The 20,335-nt window shown below is 37.9% G+C and overlaps 1 protein-coding gene across 1 annotated transcript in view; it reads left to right on the top strand.

The window, feature by feature from the left end:
* LOC121871699 (tuberin-like) overlaps positions 1 to 20,335 on the top strand; it is a 218,355-nt gene that overhangs the window by 185,339 nt on the left and 12,681 nt on the right. The window contains exons 26-27 of the mRNA XM_042374111.1: positions 3,336 to 3,567; positions 17,465 to 17,584. Of these exons, the coding sequence (XP_042230045.1) occupies positions 3,336 to 3,567; positions 17,465 to 17,584 (352 nt within the window). The remainder of the gene's footprint in view (positions 1 to 3,335; positions 3,568 to 17,464; positions 17,585 to 20,335) is intronic.

Below are 20,335 nucleotides of genomic sequence, written 5' to 3'. Positions count from 1 at the left end.
GAACAGGCTTCTTGCTTTAGCCTGTATGGTTAGAAGGCTTAAGGGTACACGCTTCTGTATTTGGTTTTCTATCCATATCACCAATAATTTTTCCATATCGTGAATAGGACCTTGTCTTTTCTTCGAAATTACAGTTCCCTTTATAGGTGTTGTTCCTTTCACTACATCACGAATACATTCCTTGTCCTTCAGAATAGTGGATATGGTCGAGTGCGAGAAACCTAGGTCGCGTGAGATTGTTGCTACTGTTTTTCCATTCTCATATTGCATTACTATCTTCATTTCCATCTCAAAAGTAATTGCCTGTCTCCTTTTCTTCTGAGCACCACCAGCACTTGCACTTGTACGCTTTCCAGTCATTATAAAGTCAATTAAATACAATAATAATGTAGGTACACAGCGCGATCAGTATAGGATACGATAGCCAAACACCAACTAAGCGCTCCACTGAGTGGGAGCTGTACCCACACGGTGACCCAACAAGCCACGCTCTCGCCCGGGACGGAAATGTTTCGGTATAGAATATGCGCGCGTCATTTGAAAAAAATTTTGGTCACGACTGCGGCGGTCGTATGTGCAGACGGTCGTACGGTCAGAGCAGGTCGTAAGTGGAGATTGACGTAAGTTGAGTCAGTCATAAGTCGGGGACTACCTGTATATATACATGTATACTGTATATATTTTTTTTATCATATTCGCCACGTATCAGCTTACTAGCCTTTTGGGCGGTTTATCCAGTAATAGTAGAGGAGGAGACCGGGGACTGGGAAAGCTATGGTGTTTGGTAGGGTCACACTGGATAACACCCTTCTCACTTGTGTCCGGGCCGAGGCTCTAACCCTTTACATATTGATGAGAGTTTTGCGCTTTACCGCTGTCCATGTGAGATGGGAGGATGAGATGCTTAGCTTAGAGCCGAGATTAGATGCACAGTTTGGAGTCAAGATGAGGTGCGTAGTTTAGACTCTTAGACTCTTGGAAAAATTTCCCCAATACCCAGAAACATTCCGGGGATGTGGGCTAGTGTCTATCTGTGCTCTATACATAGTTTAGACTCTAAGAACCTTTTCCCAATACCAAGAAAAATTTGTCTCATTACCCAGAAATCTCTCATCCCAGGAAGAGCTCTGCACCAATTGTTCTTGCTAATGGGGATATCACTGTACTGTTCCATAAGGTTTGTTGACACTGTACCAACCCTACTGAGCATGGGTAAGCATGTCAGAAGTGGCTGGCCCTAGCATTGGTGGTTGTTAACCAGCTCTCAAAAACATTGTGCCTTTGGTCACAAATTTTTGGGTTTATTGATTTTTAAGGGCTGGGACTTATCCCATATAGCTGATTCAAATGAGCTGAAATATGAATACAGGTTAACATTGACCCAGTGGTTGTTTTGAAACTGGAGGCTGGATTTTAAGACATACACACTACATTCTCTCATTAACTTTCATGAGGGATTAAATGTGTGGGTCAGTGAGTGTATTTATGATAGGGATGGGCTATGAAATCTCATTTTGTTCTCTACATTTAAATTAAGTACAGTAAAATATATGGCTCTAAAACCTGTTTGTCCTCTGGAGACATAGACTGTATTTTTATAGGAATGTTGGGTGAACTAACAGCTGACCTGTAACTACAGTAGAAGTCCAGAAATCCAGACTGCTTGGGGATTGGGTCGGTCCGGATTTTCGGATTTCCGGTTTCTTAGGCAGTACTTTTAAAATTCAAATTTAAGGAGGAATAAAGAAGAGATGAACAGGTACATTTTGATAGCTTATTCAATAGCAAATATAGCATGCTTCATTTATCAAAACGAGCAGTTTTAAAGAAAAAGCTGTGAATTATAGAATTTTAATATTTGCCTTTTTTATATCATAAATTGTCGACTTTCCAATGTCGTATGTTTCCATTAGAACAGTATTGCTCACACCACGTTCTATTTTCTTAATTATTTCAAGTTTGTCACTCAATTTCAACGTGTTCTTCTTTCTCTTCACACAACGAAGTTTATCTACTTTAGGAGCCATTATTATGGGCTTGTACAGTACTCTGTAAATGGAAAGAGTAAGATTCAAAATTACAGTGGTCCCTCGGTTAACGAAATTTCGGTTAACGAACTGCTTCCCATAAGATTCTTAAATTCGGTTAACGAACAAAAATTCGGTTAACGAATTTCTTACGAACTGACCTCAACATGTTTTCGCTTGCACTGGCCGGTCAACCAGCTTTAGTATTAGTCCGCCAATACATTAATCGGTTCTAGGGCTTAAATTCCTTACTATTTTAGTAAATATCAAGAAGTTTATACTATTCAATAATTTTAAAAGTTTAATATTCAATTTTTTAGTCATTTTAACAATTATTGAACATAATTGAAGGTAAAGTGGCTAGTTTAATGCGCAGCATCCAGCCTCTTAATACAGCAAACAGGCGTTAGTGTCTCTCTGTTTTCACTGGAGGTAACATCTTGCTTGAGACTCTCTTCAACTAAACGCTTTTTTTCTGTTTCCAAGCAAATTATTGGTCATTTTGAAATATATTTTACATATTGACAATATATAATGCAGTGCAGTGTTGATTTAAAGAAAATAATCTTGAAATACACCAAGAGAACTAAAATTTTATGGGTGAATGGTGCCATGGGCCTGGAGGACTTCTCTTCCACCCCAATGCCTTCTCTTCTTCCTTCTCCTCCACCCCCATTCTAATTCCCATCATCATCATCATCATCCAGGAGCCTTCTACATACACACCTCAAAGTAAGTGAACTTTTCTACTATTTTTGTTGAATTTAGGCAATTTTCGGTGAGCTGGAACCAATTACCCAAAAACCCATTGAAACAATGGTTTCGGTTAACGAATTTTTCGGTTAACGAACACCTGCTGGAACGGATTGTGTTCGTTAACCGAGGGACCACTGTACATACATTGTCACAGTTTGATTGCTCATTTTAAAGTGGCAACTGCGTGGTCGCTTGTTGTCGCTGTGCAGCTGTGGCGCTCATGCATGCGCATATACACACAAAAGCCAGCTAAAAAATAAAAATAAAAAATAAAAAAAGTTTTCGAAAAGTCCGGATTCTCAGGTGGTCCGGATTTCTGGCATCCGGAATTTTAGACCTTTACTGTATATGACTTAATATTGTGTGGATGTTTCTTCACATTCACTGTCAAATAGTAGAATTTATATAAATGTCAATGATATACTGTAGTAAACTCATGCTATGTTATCGTAATGTATCCTGTTACAGGGTAGTTGCTGTGATAATCAACCATGTTGTCTATATTTAGGAATATCATCATGAACTTTTAGCTGAAACTGAATCTCTTTGCAGCTTCGTCTTTCTTCAGCTGTATTATCATGGGCAGCTGGGGGATACTGAGGATCGTCCACTTCTGCTTCCTACTGACAGAATCGAGTTCCAACGTGCCCTAAGAGTAATAGATCTCATACGACCTCAGGAGACTCACAAGATAGGAGTGTTGTGTGTAAGAAAAGGGCAGACTACAGAACAAGAGATCCTAAGAAATACATTTGGATCCCTCAGATATATGTCTTTTATTATGGTAATACATATTGCAACAGTTTTGTAATCATAATGATGCAATTTTTTTAACTTGATTAACAATGTTATTTGCATTTTCAGGGTAAATAAAATGGTTGTTGGGAAGGATTTAGTTTGGAAAAAGGAAATGGAAATATTGTATGGATCATCTTTTGTTTTTATTGAAACTTAAAAGTGCAAAGTTTGTTGGATGACAATGTACAGTAAATGAGAATTGCATAAAAGTGAAACTATTAGTGATGAAAAATGAGAATGCAGGAATGTTACCTTAAGTAAATTTTGCCAGCAAATTGGGTATAAGATATTTCCATATCTAGTCCGCATTCTTCTTTTTGTGTTTTTGTACTTTTTGCAAAATTTTCTATCTAACTTTTGATTATGATTTTATTAATACTGTGTGTTGCTCTTTCCACTTTGCATCTACCACTATTGTTACTGCTATATGCAAATGATTTGCTAACTTGGTCTTGTAATTTTTTAACACATGAAGTTTTATTTTATACATAGGCCACCCTTTGACTTATGTCAGGTTACATTCCTAGAAAAGGTACCTGAAGTCAACACCAATTTTCCTAAAGAAGCAATGATATAACAGAGGTTACATACAATGATAGTTTAGAAGGTTCTTACCCTGATTCTCTAATTCTTGATTATTTGCACTGAATATTTGCAGTTAAAGATGGGGAAACTACTGCAAGAAGTCTGAAGAACAACTTAATCATGGTTATATGGAGTTTTTTTCTTTTTGAAAAATTTTATGTTCTTAGAGGAGACTTATTGGGAGATTTTGGGTCACTTGATGGCTTTTTGTAGAATGCATCCAGGGTAGTTTGTGTAACTGCCCTCATTGTAACTTTTCCTGTAGTAATCATAGGTATTGGCTATCACTTTGTTGCTCTTGAGCTACATTCCAGGTTGCGATCCATTTTCTCAACAATTGCCATTGTTGCATCGACATCTTATCTGCAGGCAGTTACCGAGCCTTGGCAGCGGCACCAACACATACAGTGCAGCTATCAGAAGGAATAGTCAAAACACAAAATGCCACCAAGCACGTCTGGCAAGGGGACAGGCGGCACTGAACATTAGGGTGGGCGGTCAATTACGCTCTTGGATTATTTAACACATAAGACATTCAAATATGTTAAACAGTAACACTGATATATTCAACAAAGTTCACTTAATATGGCAGTGTGAGGCACTATGTACAGTTTTGTTCAAGATTCTTCGAACACTGCTGGAGACAGCTGGCTACTCAAGGCCTTTTGTTTACTATATTACGCAGCAAAAATTATAAATGAATGTAAAAGTGATCGGCGATTGGTTACTTTGTTCCCCGTTGCTTAATTACTGGTTGGGCATTATTTCGTATTATATTATACTATATACTATAGTAAACAATTGGCCTTGAGTTGCCAGCTGTCTCCAGCAGTGTTCCAAGAATCTTGAACGAGACTGTACATACCTGTTAGGTGAAATGTTACAGTACACCTCGGGCTGAGAAAACGAGGCTATGAGCTTACATTTATTTTATACGATTAACTTTTATAATCTAATCAGTGTTCGCACTTTGCAATGCAAGAATTAACTTTGTCAAGTACATTGGATGGCAGTATATTATGGGTGGAGTCACAAACCACAGCATTCTCTCTTCCCAAGAGTATATGTTAACAGGTTTGGCTCTCAAGATTTATGAGTTTCTTAAATACAAAAATGACAATACATTAATTTCAATACACTCTTTGGATTCTCTGAGGTCTGTAAATCAAGGAAATACAACTTCAGCTTTGAATTGTTATCTCGTAACTTCACGAGATGCCCAAATTGATCCTAACTGTTTGCTTGCTTCTCAAAACACATCGTCTTAACACAATTTACACTACACATAAAGATAGATGAAGCCTTCAACATATACTCCATGCATCTTGAATGCTTCAGCTCACAGTAGGTATATCTGACTTATGGTGACTCATACAAGTTACATTGTATTTTAAATTTACATACCTTACATAATTATCATGCTGGCCCTTCAGGCAAGACTATAGAAAATGGAAGGTGTCTCCTAACAAGAAAATACATGTCGCTTTGAGTGGGTAATTTAAGAAAGGTCATAGCTATATGTTTTAGTGACTGGAGCATAATATGAATCACATGACGTATGTTAACTAACATGTATGATTGAGATCAGTAATAACATTAGATAATACAAGTGAAGCACTAGATTATGTCTTGAGTCCACGTGGTGCGTGGGGACGGCACCTGAGGACCAGAGTTGTTAAGTAACTTAATAAATTTACTTGAGTACTGTACTCAAGTAACATTTTTGGGTATTTACCTTTTAAAAATTACTCAAATTTTTTAATACTTTTATTTGCATATGGTTTTCTAATACAGTAAAGCCTCGAATAACGACGGTAATGTGTCCTCTAATATTGCAGTGCAAGGTGAATCATCGTATCGCGAATCATTAATTACCATTAAAATAACGCAATAATAATGAGATGAGTTCCCAAGTGTGACCTTTTCATATCTTTAAATAATGTTTCTGGATGCACCTTATACAATATAAATGGATAATAATATGGTCACACACGAGGAGATGGGACGCCATTGTTTTCGTTAGTGTTTACAGCCGGGAGTCCGGAACGATAGTTCTACACGAGAAAATTAAGAAAATAAAACTGGTTGTAGCTGTCGTAAAATTAGTGTAAAAAAATGAATATACAGTATTACCCCGCCTAACACGGTTTCACTTAACGCGTTTTATCATATACGCGGTGCCTCGCCAGAGCTGAACTTTCACTTAACACGGATTTTTTCCACATACGCGGTGAGTGTCCGGCTCCAGATGCTATTTTTAGATTTGCCCCACCCACCACCCTGCCTGACTGCCTGTTTTAGCTCATAAAATTCATACAAATTACCCGGCCAGAATATAATTTACATTGCTGGAATTCTTTTAATTTGGTGATCATTTTGAATATAAACATCATATATTTTGCATTAGACATACAAATTTTAGATAAAATGTTCACTCTTGAGTAAATATGTTATCTTTTGTGCAAAATATATGACATTTATATTCAAAATATTCCTGGTCTTACAAGGAATCCAGCAATGTCAATTATATTATCCTAACTTTAGTTTGAGGTATTATTTATTACAAAAAAGTTAAGTATTCTGGTTTTCCCACACATCTCCTTGGGACGGTTGGTGGGGGGTGGGGGGGAGGGAGGGACCGACCGACCATCTGTTACCCTGTGAAGAATATTTTTTTTTTTTTATTAACTGAAGATATTTGTTTTAGCTCATAAAATTCATACAAATTACCCGGTCAGAATATAATTTACATTGCTGGAATTCTTATAATTTGATGATCATTTTGAATATAAACATCATATATTTTGCATTAGACATACAAATTTTAGATAAAATGTTTACTCTGAGTAAATATGTTATCTTTTGTGCAAAATATATGACATTTATATTCAAAATATTCCTGGTCTTACAAGGAATCCAGCAATGTCAATTATATTATCCTAACTTTAATCTGAGGTATTATTTAATACAAAATGTTAAAATTATTTTTTTCACCCACTCTTTCTCTTGAAGGGACGATTGGTGGGGGGTGGGGGGGAGGGTTGGGACTGACCGCGCGGTTGGAAGAGGGGGGAGGCAAGGTGGGGTACTTTGATTGACAGATAGTGTCGTGAAGATTATTTTTTTTTTTATTAACTGAAGATATTTGTTTTAGCTCATAAAATTCATACAAATTACCCGGTCAGAATATAATTTACATTGCTGGAATTCTTATAATTTGGTGATCATTTTGAATATAAACATCATATATTTTGCATTAGACATACAAATTTTAGATAAAATGTTTTCTTGAGTAAATATGTTATCTTTTGTGCAAAATATATGACATTTATATTCAAAATATTCCTGGTCTTACAAGGAATCCAGCAATGTCAATTATTATCCTAACTTTAGTTTGAGGTATTATTTATTAAAATTTAGTGGTTTTCCCCCAAAAATTTCTCAGAGAGGGAAGAGCCGGCAGTGTAGTGTGAGAGGGGGAGGGAGTTGAGTCCATTATTTGAATGGACATTAACTTGGCGACTGTATTTCTCTATTTCTCTTAAGTATTAATTGTGTGCATGTACCATCATAAAATTAAGATGTTATTTTTACTACAACATAGTTATGTGTCTTCAAAAAGTGGAGTTTGGGGGTCGGGCCGGTTTCTATTGGAATTAATCCCATATGTTCTGTTGTTCACTTAACGCGGATTTCACTTAACACGGGACCCTCTGGGTTCTATTGACCGCGTTAAGTGGGGTACAACTGTATATATGTTTTAAGTAATGTTTTGTAATGTTAATAAATGGACCAATAGAAGTAGGTAACCACTAATGGCAAAGAAAAAAAGTGAGATGGATTGGGAACGCCAGCATATACGTGCGCATTTAATGATACCGCATCAATTTATCTTTTTAAGAATATGTACACAAGATTCATTATTGTTTATTACTGAATATGTGTTTGATTGAATTAATCTTTATGTATGCGAAATGAACAATACAAATCATTGATAATACGTAGAATATTAAAACACACAAGAGGATAAGAGACGGCATTATTGTCAGTGTTTACACCCATAATGTCAGTTATCCACCTGAAACTGAAGATAATAAGACCCTGGTTGTTGTTGTACAGGTTGTACCCCTCTAGTCCGGCAACCTCGGGACCTGACCGGTGCCGGACCATGGAAATTCACCCTTTTCCTGGATAGATAGTGACTTGTGCTTATGCTTGGAAGCACTAGCACCACTTTCTCTGCGTCATGGTCTCTTTGAAGACATATTGAAGGGTTAAATGTCGTATAGTAACTTCTCAAATTTCGCGAGTTTTTAATTCTTAACGTATTTTATTGGAACACACAAAAAAATAAATAAATAAAAGTTTTGACGGCGGAAACTTGAATTTCGATGGGTTTGAACGGCCCGCCAACGTGCAGACGACGTGCATAATCGTGTAAACAGCGTCATTTCTCTTATGTACAAAAGATTCATTATTGTTTATTACTGAATGTCTTTTTTATTGAATTAATGCTTATGTGTGCAAAATGAGCAATACAATTCATTAATAATACATAGAATATTAAAACACATGAGGAAATGACACAGCATTGTTTTCGTTGATTACAAAACCAGTGACTGACTGGTTCTACATATAAAACTGAAGAAAATAAGACCTTGGTTGTAGCTGTAGTAAAATTAATATGGTTGTTTTAAGTAATGTTATTTAATGTTAATAAATGGAACAATAGAAGTAGCGAACGATAATGGTAAAGAAAAAGAGAGATCGCATATGTAAGTGCGCATGCGCACACGTGAAAACATATCGTCATTACTTTACATAAGAATATGAAAGCAACACTTATTTACTGTTCATATATATTTTAATTAATGTTTCTGAATTTGTTTTTATTGAATTAATGTACGTGTGTGCAAAATTAACAATACAATTTATTAATAATACGTGGAATATTAGAGGAGACGAGACGGCTGCCGGCATTGTTTATGTTAAAGCTTACGAAACCAGTGACTGATTGGTTCTACATATAAAACTGAAGAAAATAAGACCCTGAGTTTAGCTGTAGTAAAATTAATGTAAAAAATGAATATGGTTGCTTGAAGTACCTGTAATGTTATTTAATGTTAATAAATGGAACAATATAAGTAGCTAACCATTAATGGTAAAAAAAAAAGTGAGACTGCTCGTATGTAAGTGCGCACATGTGAAAATATATCGTCATTACTCTACATAAGAATATGAAAGCAACACTTATTTACTGCTCATATATATTGAAGGGTTAAATGTTGTACTCTGTATAGACAAGCAGAGAGAGAGAGAGAGAGCAGCCGAACTGCCGGATGTAAACAAACCTTAATTTCCCGCGGCTTTTTTTTTTAAGGGGATTAGCCCACCCGGGCATAGGTCACTGACCCACATTGGGGCCTGAGGGGCAAAAATTTAATACTCCTGTAATAATAATAATAATTCAGATAAGAAAAAAAAAACTGCGTATCTACCTATTGGACAAACTAAAATCGTTCCGGACCACAGAATGCCGGACTAGAGAGGTACAACCTGTAGTAAAATTAATGTAAAAAATTTGTATGTTTTAATTAATGTTATTTAATGTACAGTAGAAGTAACCACTGATATTAAATAAAAAAAGTGAGATTGATAGTGGAACGACAATCTATACAGTACATGCGCTCTCAAGGAAACATAGTCATTTATCTTAAGAATATGTACAAAAGATTCATTATTGTTTATTACTGAATATGTATTTGATTGAATTAATGCTTATATATGTGAAATGAACAATGCAATTCATTAATAATACATAGAATATTAAAACACACGAGGAGACAAGACGACATTGTTTTCGTGAGTGACGATGGTTCTACATAAGAAACTGAAGAAAATAAGACCCTGGGTGTAGCTGTAGTGAACTTTATGTAAAAAATTGAATACCTGTATGTATGTTTTAAGTAATGTTATTTAATGTTAATAAATGGAACACTAGAAGCAGCTAACCACTAATGGTAAAGAAATAAAGCGAGACGATTGGGAACGCCAACATATGTACAATAAGTGCTTACATGTGAAAGCATATCGTCATTTCTGTACATATGAATATGAAAGCAACACTTCTTTACTGTTCATATATGTTTTAAATAATACTTACGAATGTCAAATAAAAATTCTTCTCGCCAATAGTGGTAAAGTCTAAAACAGGGACAGCCAATGATGATGTGCGAATTTTTACTCAGATGACGAAGTCATCAAGTTCAACTCTGGCTGAAGCTGTAGCTTTCCATAAAGCTGTTGCTGAAACTGTTACTGAACCTGAAGTTGATGTTGAAGCTGCTTATGATGCTGAATTTAATGGTGTAGCTGAAGTTGATGGTTTAGGGCTTCAAATAATAAAGCTGTAGAAAGAACCTTGCACAGCTGCTTTCTTTTCTCATTAAACATCTTTATGTAAAGGTCATTTGCATTTATTTAAATTTGAATGCTTTGTTCTGTTAATGGATCCACTTCAGAAAATTGTTCATTGCTTGCTCCATATAATATCCACAGACCTCTATCTTTTTTCATGTCGTTTTAACACATCTAGTTTCTCGGCTAAGCTTATACACTTTCTATTAGCTTTTGAAACAACACTACCATCACTTGCTCTCTCTTGCTCATGTTGAATAGGGATGGAAAAATGCTGTAAGAAACCTGAGAAAGTTTTTCTCCTTTTCCTGTTCAGATGCGTGAAAACAAAGGGCCCGCCAACTGCAATTGTTTATACTAGTGATACTGGCGTCACCACTAACAAGCCCGGCAGCTACTGTGCGCAAGGGGTGGCTTTTTTTTTTTTCAATATTGGGATTTTGTTATTATTTATACAAAAATGTAATACAGGCAGTCCCTAACTTACGACGGGGTTAGGGTCCCAAATCCAGGTCGTAAGTCGAATATGCGAAAATAATACATAGAAAATCTAAAATGGGTGTCTCTTTTTCTTCTCAGCACCACAAAACTCACTTTTAAGCTTGCCAGCCATTTTAAAGGGAATTACAAACGAAAATTTTGTCAGTACACAGCGCAATGACTAACGTCGGGACTCAAAAATACGTAATTAAAAAAAAATTTGGTATGACTGGGGCGGTCGTATGTCGAGGAGTGACTGTATGTTTTTTTTAATTTTGTCGTAAATACGAAGAAAATAATGGCGTAAATTGAATCGGGTCCTAAATTAAGCAGGGTCTTACATGAATCTTCGTTAGTTGAACAATTCCTCATTACCTGCAAACAAATAATAAATTTAATTAATTATTAACCACAGTAAAAGAGTATGGTGTGGGGAGACACCATGCAGCACATACCTAGAGGTTTCGTGAGGTGGTCAGGTCAGGTGGCAGTGGCCATGACAGTGGACTTTCCCTTTGATTTTCTTGTGTCCATAAGCACCTTGACCACCCACCTAACCTAGCCTATCCTCTTATCCCTCCCTCCCCCATCGAATTCTCACTCTTCTCCCCCACCTTTCCTTCCCATTAGACATCAATTGATGTTTGCATATACCTGTACTGAAAGTGAATTTCAAAGGCTGTGATTCTAAAATGCTCTCCTCGACTTACGACGGGGTTCCGTCCCGATGACCAGGTCGTAAGTCGAATTAGTCCTAAGTCGAAAATGTGAAAATAATACATAGAAATTCTAAAATGAAATACAGTCAACCCTCATTTTACGCGGTCCCACATTCCGCGTTTCCACGTTTACACGGTGCCCTGCCAGAACCCAGGATGCTCACATTCCGCGGTGGGTGTACCCCTTTACGCGGGTGAAGTATAATTTTTTTATTTAGCTCATAAAATTCATACAAATTATCCGGCCAGAATATAATTTACATTGCTGGAATTCTTACATTTGAATATATACATCATAGATTTTGCATTAGACATACAAATTTTAGATGTAATGTTTACTCTGAGTAAATATGTTATCTTTTGTGAAAAATATATGACATTTATATTCAAAATATTCCTGGTCTTACAAGGAATCCAGCAATGTCAATTATATTATCCTAACTTTAGTTTGAGGTATTATTTATTACTATACCTGGTTTTCCCCCCAAAATTTCTCAGAGGGAAGAGCCAGTGAGCGTAGTGTGAGAAGAGGGGGAGGGAGTGAGTCCATTATTTGAATGGACATTAACTTGGCGACTGTATTTCTCTATTTCTCTTAAGTATTAATTGTGTGCATGTACCATCATAAAATTAAGATGTTATTTTTACTAGAACATAGGTATTGTGTTGGAAAAAGTGGAGTTTGGGGGTCAGCTGGTCTCTATTTCATTTAATCCCATATGTTATGTTATTCACTTTACGCGTTTCTCACTTTCCGTGGTACCCTGTGGGTTACATTAACCGTGTAAAGTGAGGGTTGACTGTACAGTACAGTAAAAGTAATCAATAATGAAAAATGAGTAAAGTGTTACTGTGCACTTACTTTTAATGTAGTCAGCTGAATTTTTTAATTAAACATGCAGACTACATTAATTGGATGAAGCAAAGGAGGAGACGGCTGGGTGGGTCATCAATTTCACTTTCTTCAGACAGGCTAACATACTTGCTTGTTGAAGGTATTGGATCATCTTTAAGGAGTGAAGAGGCAGCAGTGGTGGGGCATGAGGAGACAGCAGTGGGGGACTTCTTAAAATATATGTCCAATTTAGACTGCACAGTTTGCCTTTTCTTTTCATTGTAAATCTCCCTGTAGCAAGCAAGTGCATCTTGGATCAATCTGTCAACTTTTGCAAAACGCTCAACATTTTGATCCATTTCTTCAAACATTTGCATCCCCTTATTAATAGTAGCAAATGCCTCTGCCATTTGTTTCACTGAAAACTTTTTGGGGGGTGCAGGTTCTTCTTCTACATTTTGTCTCTCTTCTCCCTCTGCAATTTTATGTGCATCCAGTTCAATAAGATCCTCGTAACTTAGCTCATCTGCTACACTTTCAACCAACTGCTCAACATCTTCATTATCAATTTCTAACTCCAGCTGTTTACCCAACTGCACTATCTTGTTACTAATCTCAGAAATTGCTTCTTCATTAAATCCTTTGAAACTGTTCACTTATCTTTTCAGGATCTTCTTCCATATTCCATTCATGCACTGAACTGTAACCTCATCCCACGCTGCAGCTATGTTCTTTGTACATTGCTAATTGTTGTAGTCCTTCTAAAACTCTCTGAGCATTTTCTCACCTTCAGTAGCAGCAACAGCCTGAGCGAAGGTCGTACATAAACAATACGCTTTAAAAGCAGCAATAGCATCTTGAACCATGGCTTGGATGATAGAGGTAGTGTTAGGTGGAATGTAGACTACCTTAACATCAGGGTGCAGGTCGTCGAGGTGTGGTGGGTGTCCCGGAGCATTATCTAAAATTAATAAAATCTTGAATGCAACCCCTTGTTGCAGACAATACTCCTTAGCTCGTGGAATGAAACCACTCGGGAACCAATCCTCAAACAGTGCTAGGGGTCATCCATGCTTTCTTATTACTGTGATAAAACACTGGCAGTGTGTGTGTGTGCTTGCTGACATTTTTAAAAGCCCTTGGGTTCTCTGAATGATATATCATGAAGGGTTTTACCTTGAAACCAGCTACATCCCCCCCCCCCCCTGAACAGAAGTGTGGTTCGGTCCTTGAATGCCTTGAATCGCGTCATGGTTTTTGCCTCTTTGTGGATGTATGTCCATTCTGGCATGCTCTTCCAGAATAAGCCAGTTTCATCCACATTAAATATTTGCTCAGGCAAATAATATCTCTCCATGATGACACGTTTTAGCTCCTCCTTGAAAGCTTCAGCAGCACTCACATCAGCACTTGCTACCTCTCCACTCACCTTTACACTATGCAAACTGTAGCAGTTCTTAAACCTTTGGAACCACCCATGACTTTCTGTGAAATTTTGGTCGCACTCATCTCTTGCCTGCTCTTTCAGGCTTTCGAAAAGGCTTAGCCTTTATGGTTAGAAGGCTTACGAGTACATGCTTTTGCAGCTGATCTTCCATCCACATCACAAGTAATTTTTCCATCTCATGAAGAGGACTTTGTCTTTTTTTCGTTATTGTTCCCTTTATAGGTGCTGATCCTTTCACTACCTTACAAATTCGTTCCTTGTCCTTCAAAATTGTTGATATAGTCGAGTGAGAAGCCAAGGTCACGCGAAATGGTTGCTACCGTTTTTCCATTTTCATATTGCATTATTATTTTCATCTCAAAAGTAATTGACTGTTTCTTTTTCTTCTCAGCACCACGAGAACTCTCACTTTTACGCTTGCCAGTCATTTTAAAGGAAATTAGAAAATTTTTTTTTGTCAGTACACAGTGCAATCACTAATGACAATAACGACGGCCAAACACGAACTGAGCGAGCAAAGGCGTGGATGCTGTACACCACGAGGCGGCCCAGCACACACTGTCGTATGGGACCGAAACATTTCGGTACTAGAAAATAAGTACAGTTGTACCCCGCTTTACGCTGTCAATTGAACCCACGGGGTACCGCGTCAAGTGAAAACCGCGTTAAGTGAACAACAGAACATATGGGTTTAATTCCAATAGAGACTGGCCCGACCCCCAAACTCCACTTTTTGACGACACACAACTATGTTGTTGTAAAAATATTTTCTTAACTTTATGATGGTATGCACACACAATTAATAATTAAGAGAAATATCAATAATATTAGGTTTTTTAACACTTACATTAGTAGAAAAGATGGCTGGGCACACGGGGATGGGGGGTTGGTTCCGAGGCAGAGGGCAGATTATTGGCCCTCACCTGTATCACTTGTATCAATTGTATCACTATCCACCACAGAGGCTTGCAGGGCCTCTTTGTCAAACCCCTCAAAGTCCATATAAGTCCATATCCTCACTATCACTGACTTGGGCCGGCTGTGGTGGGTGGCGGATGAAGAACTCGCTAATGTTTTGATGACTGGGCGACCTTGTGTGCATCGTGCCCACGCCGCTTCCCGCGTATATGAGTAGATGAACCTCGTTAAGTGAAAGTTCGGTTCTGGCGAGGCACCGCGTATATGAAAAATCGCGTTAAGTGAAACCGCGTAAAGCGGGGCAATACTGTAATTTAAAAATATTTTATATGACAGCCGTGGTCGTATGTCCGGGTTGTCGTAAATCAAAGAGTACCTGTATACTGTATATAAAGCCTGTATCTGTACATGTGTGTATGTGTGTGAGAGACTGAGTGTATTTAAAATTCTGCTGAAATAATTATGTACCACTGCCCCCATCCCCCTTCCCCCCAGCACCCTCCAGATGTTATGTGGTGCGAAAAATTCAGCCACTTATCGATTGGAATCGAAAAGTGACGTCACCACAACCACTCCCCAATTAGTGACAGTTCACAGTGAGTCTTAGTCAGACTCAGACTCTTTAGAGGCAACAATCATCCACAAACTCCTCAAATGAAGGAGCTTGATAGCTACTTGGCATGTCCAAGGAGTGGAATGAAGCAACTGAGGTCTTTCCCAACATTGTGACTCCTCTCTCAAGCTTAACGCCCCCTACCTGCACTTAATGCTTGTGAGCATCTGTTTAGTCATGTGGATTTATTATTTATCTAATTAATTTATTACACCCTAGGGGGCGACAAGCCAAGTCACAAGAACATGCGGTCAGACACTAAAACTGTCCCTGTAGCTTCATCCCCCCCCCCACCCTCACTCTACCCCTATTTTTAACTTGTATTTTGGGATCGATATGTACAATTTTATTTATTTTTTCTACTCTGTCACATATACACAGTGGCGGCTCGTGCCCAGGAGCTACAGAGTTGCAGTCTCCCAGACACTCACTGCTAGGTGTATGATTCCTTCAGAAACACAGCAGAATAATACATTACGTACTAACAAATATATCGTAATAAAAATTTAAGTTAATTTCATAGTTGCTGTACGATTCATGTCTTATTAATTGGCGCCACATCTGGAAACGATGAGCTGCAGTCGGTGCAGCTCAGTCTCATGTTTACATTGTGTGCAGACGGTGCGGTTTAGTCATGCTTTCTTTAATTACCCTTTGATGATGGAAAATCGAGTGAAGTACAGTGTATTTGCAAAGCATCAACTTTTCCCAGCTGACATTAAATGAAAAGGCTGAAATCAAAGCAAGAGGAAGACCTTCACTAGTTTTATCCATTCAATAGAATAGTAAAAGCAGGAACAAAGAATATACACACCAGTTTAACATCAGTGTTTATCAGAAATGTGAATGGCTCTGTGGTTGTGACGAGGCAAATGCTTTATTCTGCTTTCCATGCTTGTTGTTTGGTGGGGACTCAGCATGGACGAAACATGAGCAGTCAGCTAAACACATGAATAACATGATTGATTTATCATTGCTGGGTAAAGTGAACATTGCAGCTCAAATTGACACAGCATACAAGCTCTGAGTTGCAAAACACAATGAACAGGTGAGAAAAAACAGCTGATTCGCCAGGCAAGAAGATGACGGTAGCAATGCGTGTGATGGAGGGTGCGGGAGGGGGTTTTGAGAATTGCAATTAAATGCCAGGTAGCGACGTGTCCTCCTAATATTACGTATTTAAGTAATTATTAGTTATTTTAATTGCCTGTATGTTGGCCTGGTGAGTTAATGCTAGGCATTTACATACCTAGGTATAAAGCTAGACATCGCATTGTGGATTGAACAAAAATACTCTATTACTTGCATACACAATTGTTCATATGGAATGGAAAAAAAAATATAAGGTCAAAAACATGAAGGGAATAAATATGTATTATGTGCTTGGTTAGTGCTTAGTGTTGGGAATCTCTGCCGTTCCAGTGTGTAGCGAAACTATTGCCAACTGGCAATGTGGTGGTTTTTTTTTTTTATTAGTGTAATTTTTATTTATTCCTCACATTTATTGGGACTATGAGGAGTGTGCATAAAAAAATATGTGTTCAAAGTTGCTGGCTGGGAATGCATCCCCTTTATTTACATTAATTCTTATGGGGAAAATTGTCCCGATATTCACACATTCCTAATTCACAATGACTTAGGAATGCAACCTTTGTGATAACTGGGGTATTCCTATACTGTCCAGGGTTTAAATTGGGTGGGAAATTATTTTGTCTACTAGGTCATATCAGCAGGTTGGGTAAGCTTTGTTGATGTTAAATTGTAACTTTATAGCATATTCGTCCCCCTTCTTTTTGCATAAAATTTGATAATAAACACTGGCTACACTCAAATATATACCCTTCCACTTACTCGATGCTTTTCTTACAGGGTTTGGGTAAAGGACTTGATCTTCAATCATTATCACAAGATGAAGTGTTTCTTGGTGGCCTTGACACAAAGGGAAGTGATGGCAAAGCAGTTTTTATATGGCAAGATGATGTTATGCAGGTTTGTGCTCTCAAAAGTGTAATTTACTTTTGGAAAGTTCATTATTTCTGTAGTACAGTAAACCCTTGCCATTAGTGAAGGTTAGGTACCAAGAAATGGCACAATTGGCAAAACCGTGAATAGCCACTTTTATAATAACCTTCTTGTTGCAATTCCATAATTTCTTCCTCTTCATCTTCCGCAGCACTTTTTACCAATTCTTCCAGATCCTCTTCTGTTAGTTCTTCTCCATGCCCATCAATCAGCTCTTCCACATCTTCAGCAGCCATGTTCACAAACCCTTCACCACCCAACTGATGTGCAACACTCACAATGTCATTCACATCCTTTACTATGGACGGAAATCCCTGGAAGTTATTAACACACTTAGGCCAAAAGGTTCGCCAACAATTATTCACTGTCTCTGGTTTGAGTTCATTAAATGCTTCACTGATGTTGGTAATGCAGCCCACAATGCTGTACTCCTTCCAACACTTGCTAACATCAAGGTCAAGGTCTGCTTCCATGGCACTATGGATACAACCAAAAGAGCATTAGGTGTAATATACCTTGAAGGTGCATATTACACCCTGATCGAGTGGCTGAATAAAAGCAATGATGTTCAGAGTGGTGTTGGCTAAACTGCAAACTTTCTGGGTGGCCTGGTGCTTTGTCTATCAGTAATAACACCTTGAATTCCATCTTCTTGGAAGCAAGGTATTTTTCCACTTCCGGAACAAAGCATTTATGAAACCAATCCAGGAATGCTTGCACAGTTATCTATGCCTTTTTGTTAGATTGCCCAAAAACTGGCAAAAGGTTCTTGTTTTGTTTTTCTTTCCCTTTAAATCCCTTGGGTTTGCTGAGCGGTAAAGCAAGCCAGGTTTGATCATGTGGCCAACTGCATTGCCACAAAAGATGCACGTTACTGTCCTTGGCTGCTTTGAACCCAGGGGCATGCCTCTCCTGCTTCTTTATGTCCATTCTACCAGGCATTTTTTTCCAATATAAACCAGATTCATCGACATTAAACACTTGATGTGGTCTATAGCCTAACTCTTTTATTATTTTCTCTAGCATGGCGGGAAAAGCATCTGCGGCTGTGTGGTCAGCTGATGCAGTCAACTTAACATTATGGAGTGAGAATCGTTTTTTTAATTCTCGGACCATTCTTTACTGGCACTAAAAGTTGGTTCAGTCGCCGCACTAGCCCCTTCACCACCTGTTGACTCATAAAAATGAGCATACAGAATTTTAGCCTTTTCATGAATCACGTTGCTGTCAATCGGAACATTTTTGTGGCACTGGTCCCCAACCCAAATGTTCAGTACTTTCTCAGTTTTCACTATGTTCTTGTCACGAACAACCTGTGCCACTTAAACACTTGCAGGAGCACTCGCTTGAACAGTATCACAAATTGCTTGTTCATTTTTCTTGATATACCTCACTAGGGATTCGTTTAACTTGTCTAATAATTCAACTTTCTTTGGCATGGTCATCACTGACTTTTGCCTTTTACATTTCACTCCACTAGCATCACTAGCACTGACACTAGGTAGTCTTTTAGGGGCCATTTTCACAAAGAAACACAAAAGTTTTGATAGGATGACACATGATGCTAGGTCACGGGTACTGGGTAAGCGCGAAGAGGGAGTGAGATGCCGCAGGCACATAGGGTGACTCGTTGCTCTGTGGGAAAAGACTCGCAAGCTAGCCACCATAGCCACCAGCTGCTTACTGTAAATCTTTGAAATCGCAAATCTGCAAACGGCAAGGGTCTACAGTACAATCTCGATGATACAAGTAGATACGTTCCTTGGAGTCAGCTCGTATAGCGAAAACTTGTATAATGGAGGGAAAAATACATGGGTTAAATAGGAATATGTTCCCAAGCACCAAGTATAGCGATGATAGTAAATAAATGCAATTCAGTACGAGCAGACAAACTTGGATAGCAGATTCAAACACTGAGAAGGGAGAGGACGGTAGGCATGTAGGGGAGGGGTGCGTGGCTTGGCTGAGTGGCTCACAAACACGTCCCTGCGCTTCTGGCTGGGGGAAGGAATATAACTTGCATTGCAGGAATCCTTGCAAGATAGCGAATAATTTGAGTATAAATATCACATAATTTGCACAAGAGATAAACATTTTAGCCCTTTAGTGTAGTACATTTGAGTACAAAGTGAGTACAGTAGAATGTCAATATAACACGAGATACTTTCCAAGAGATGTCGCTTTAAACCGAATTCGCACTAAATCGAAGTGTTGTTTCAATGGAATAATTTAGTTTGGTACTTGAGAGAAACACAAAATACTAAAAAGACTGAGAGTCTACCCAGATGCACCTCAGCCCATCTCCTAGAATAAATAAAACATTGCTTTTTGTAGTATTATGTTAAAACAAACACTCATAAATCAACACAGCTAAAGTTATGGGATGTGAAATGGTCTGTTTACTTGCGATCAGCTGATGCCAAGGTCTAGTGCTTATTTATTTATGTCCTTAAGAGTGACTTTAAGTTTTTCTCTTATAAAATGTCACTGAACTGACATGTTCTAATTAATTTTATTACAAAGGGCTAAAATTGTTATTTCTTGTGCAAATTATATGCCATTTATATTCAAATTATTTGCTGTCTTGCAAAGATTCTAGCAATGCAAATTATATTCTCCTAACTTTAGTCTGTGATATTATATAAGATAAAACTTAAAGACTAAAACCACCAAGCCCTGCCTGGGAAGATGGGGGAGTGGGAGGGAGGGAGGGAGGGG

This window comes from Homarus americanus, unplaced genomic scaffold (assembly GCF_018991925.1).
Source record: "Homarus americanus isolate GMGI-L3 unplaced genomic scaffold, GMGI_Hamer_2.0 scaffold39675, whole genome shotgun sequence".
Lineage (NCBI taxonomy): Eukaryota > Metazoa > Arthropoda > Malacostraca > Decapoda > Nephropidae > Homarus > Homarus americanus.
This window is presented reverse-complemented; position numbering and strand designations above follow the sequence as displayed.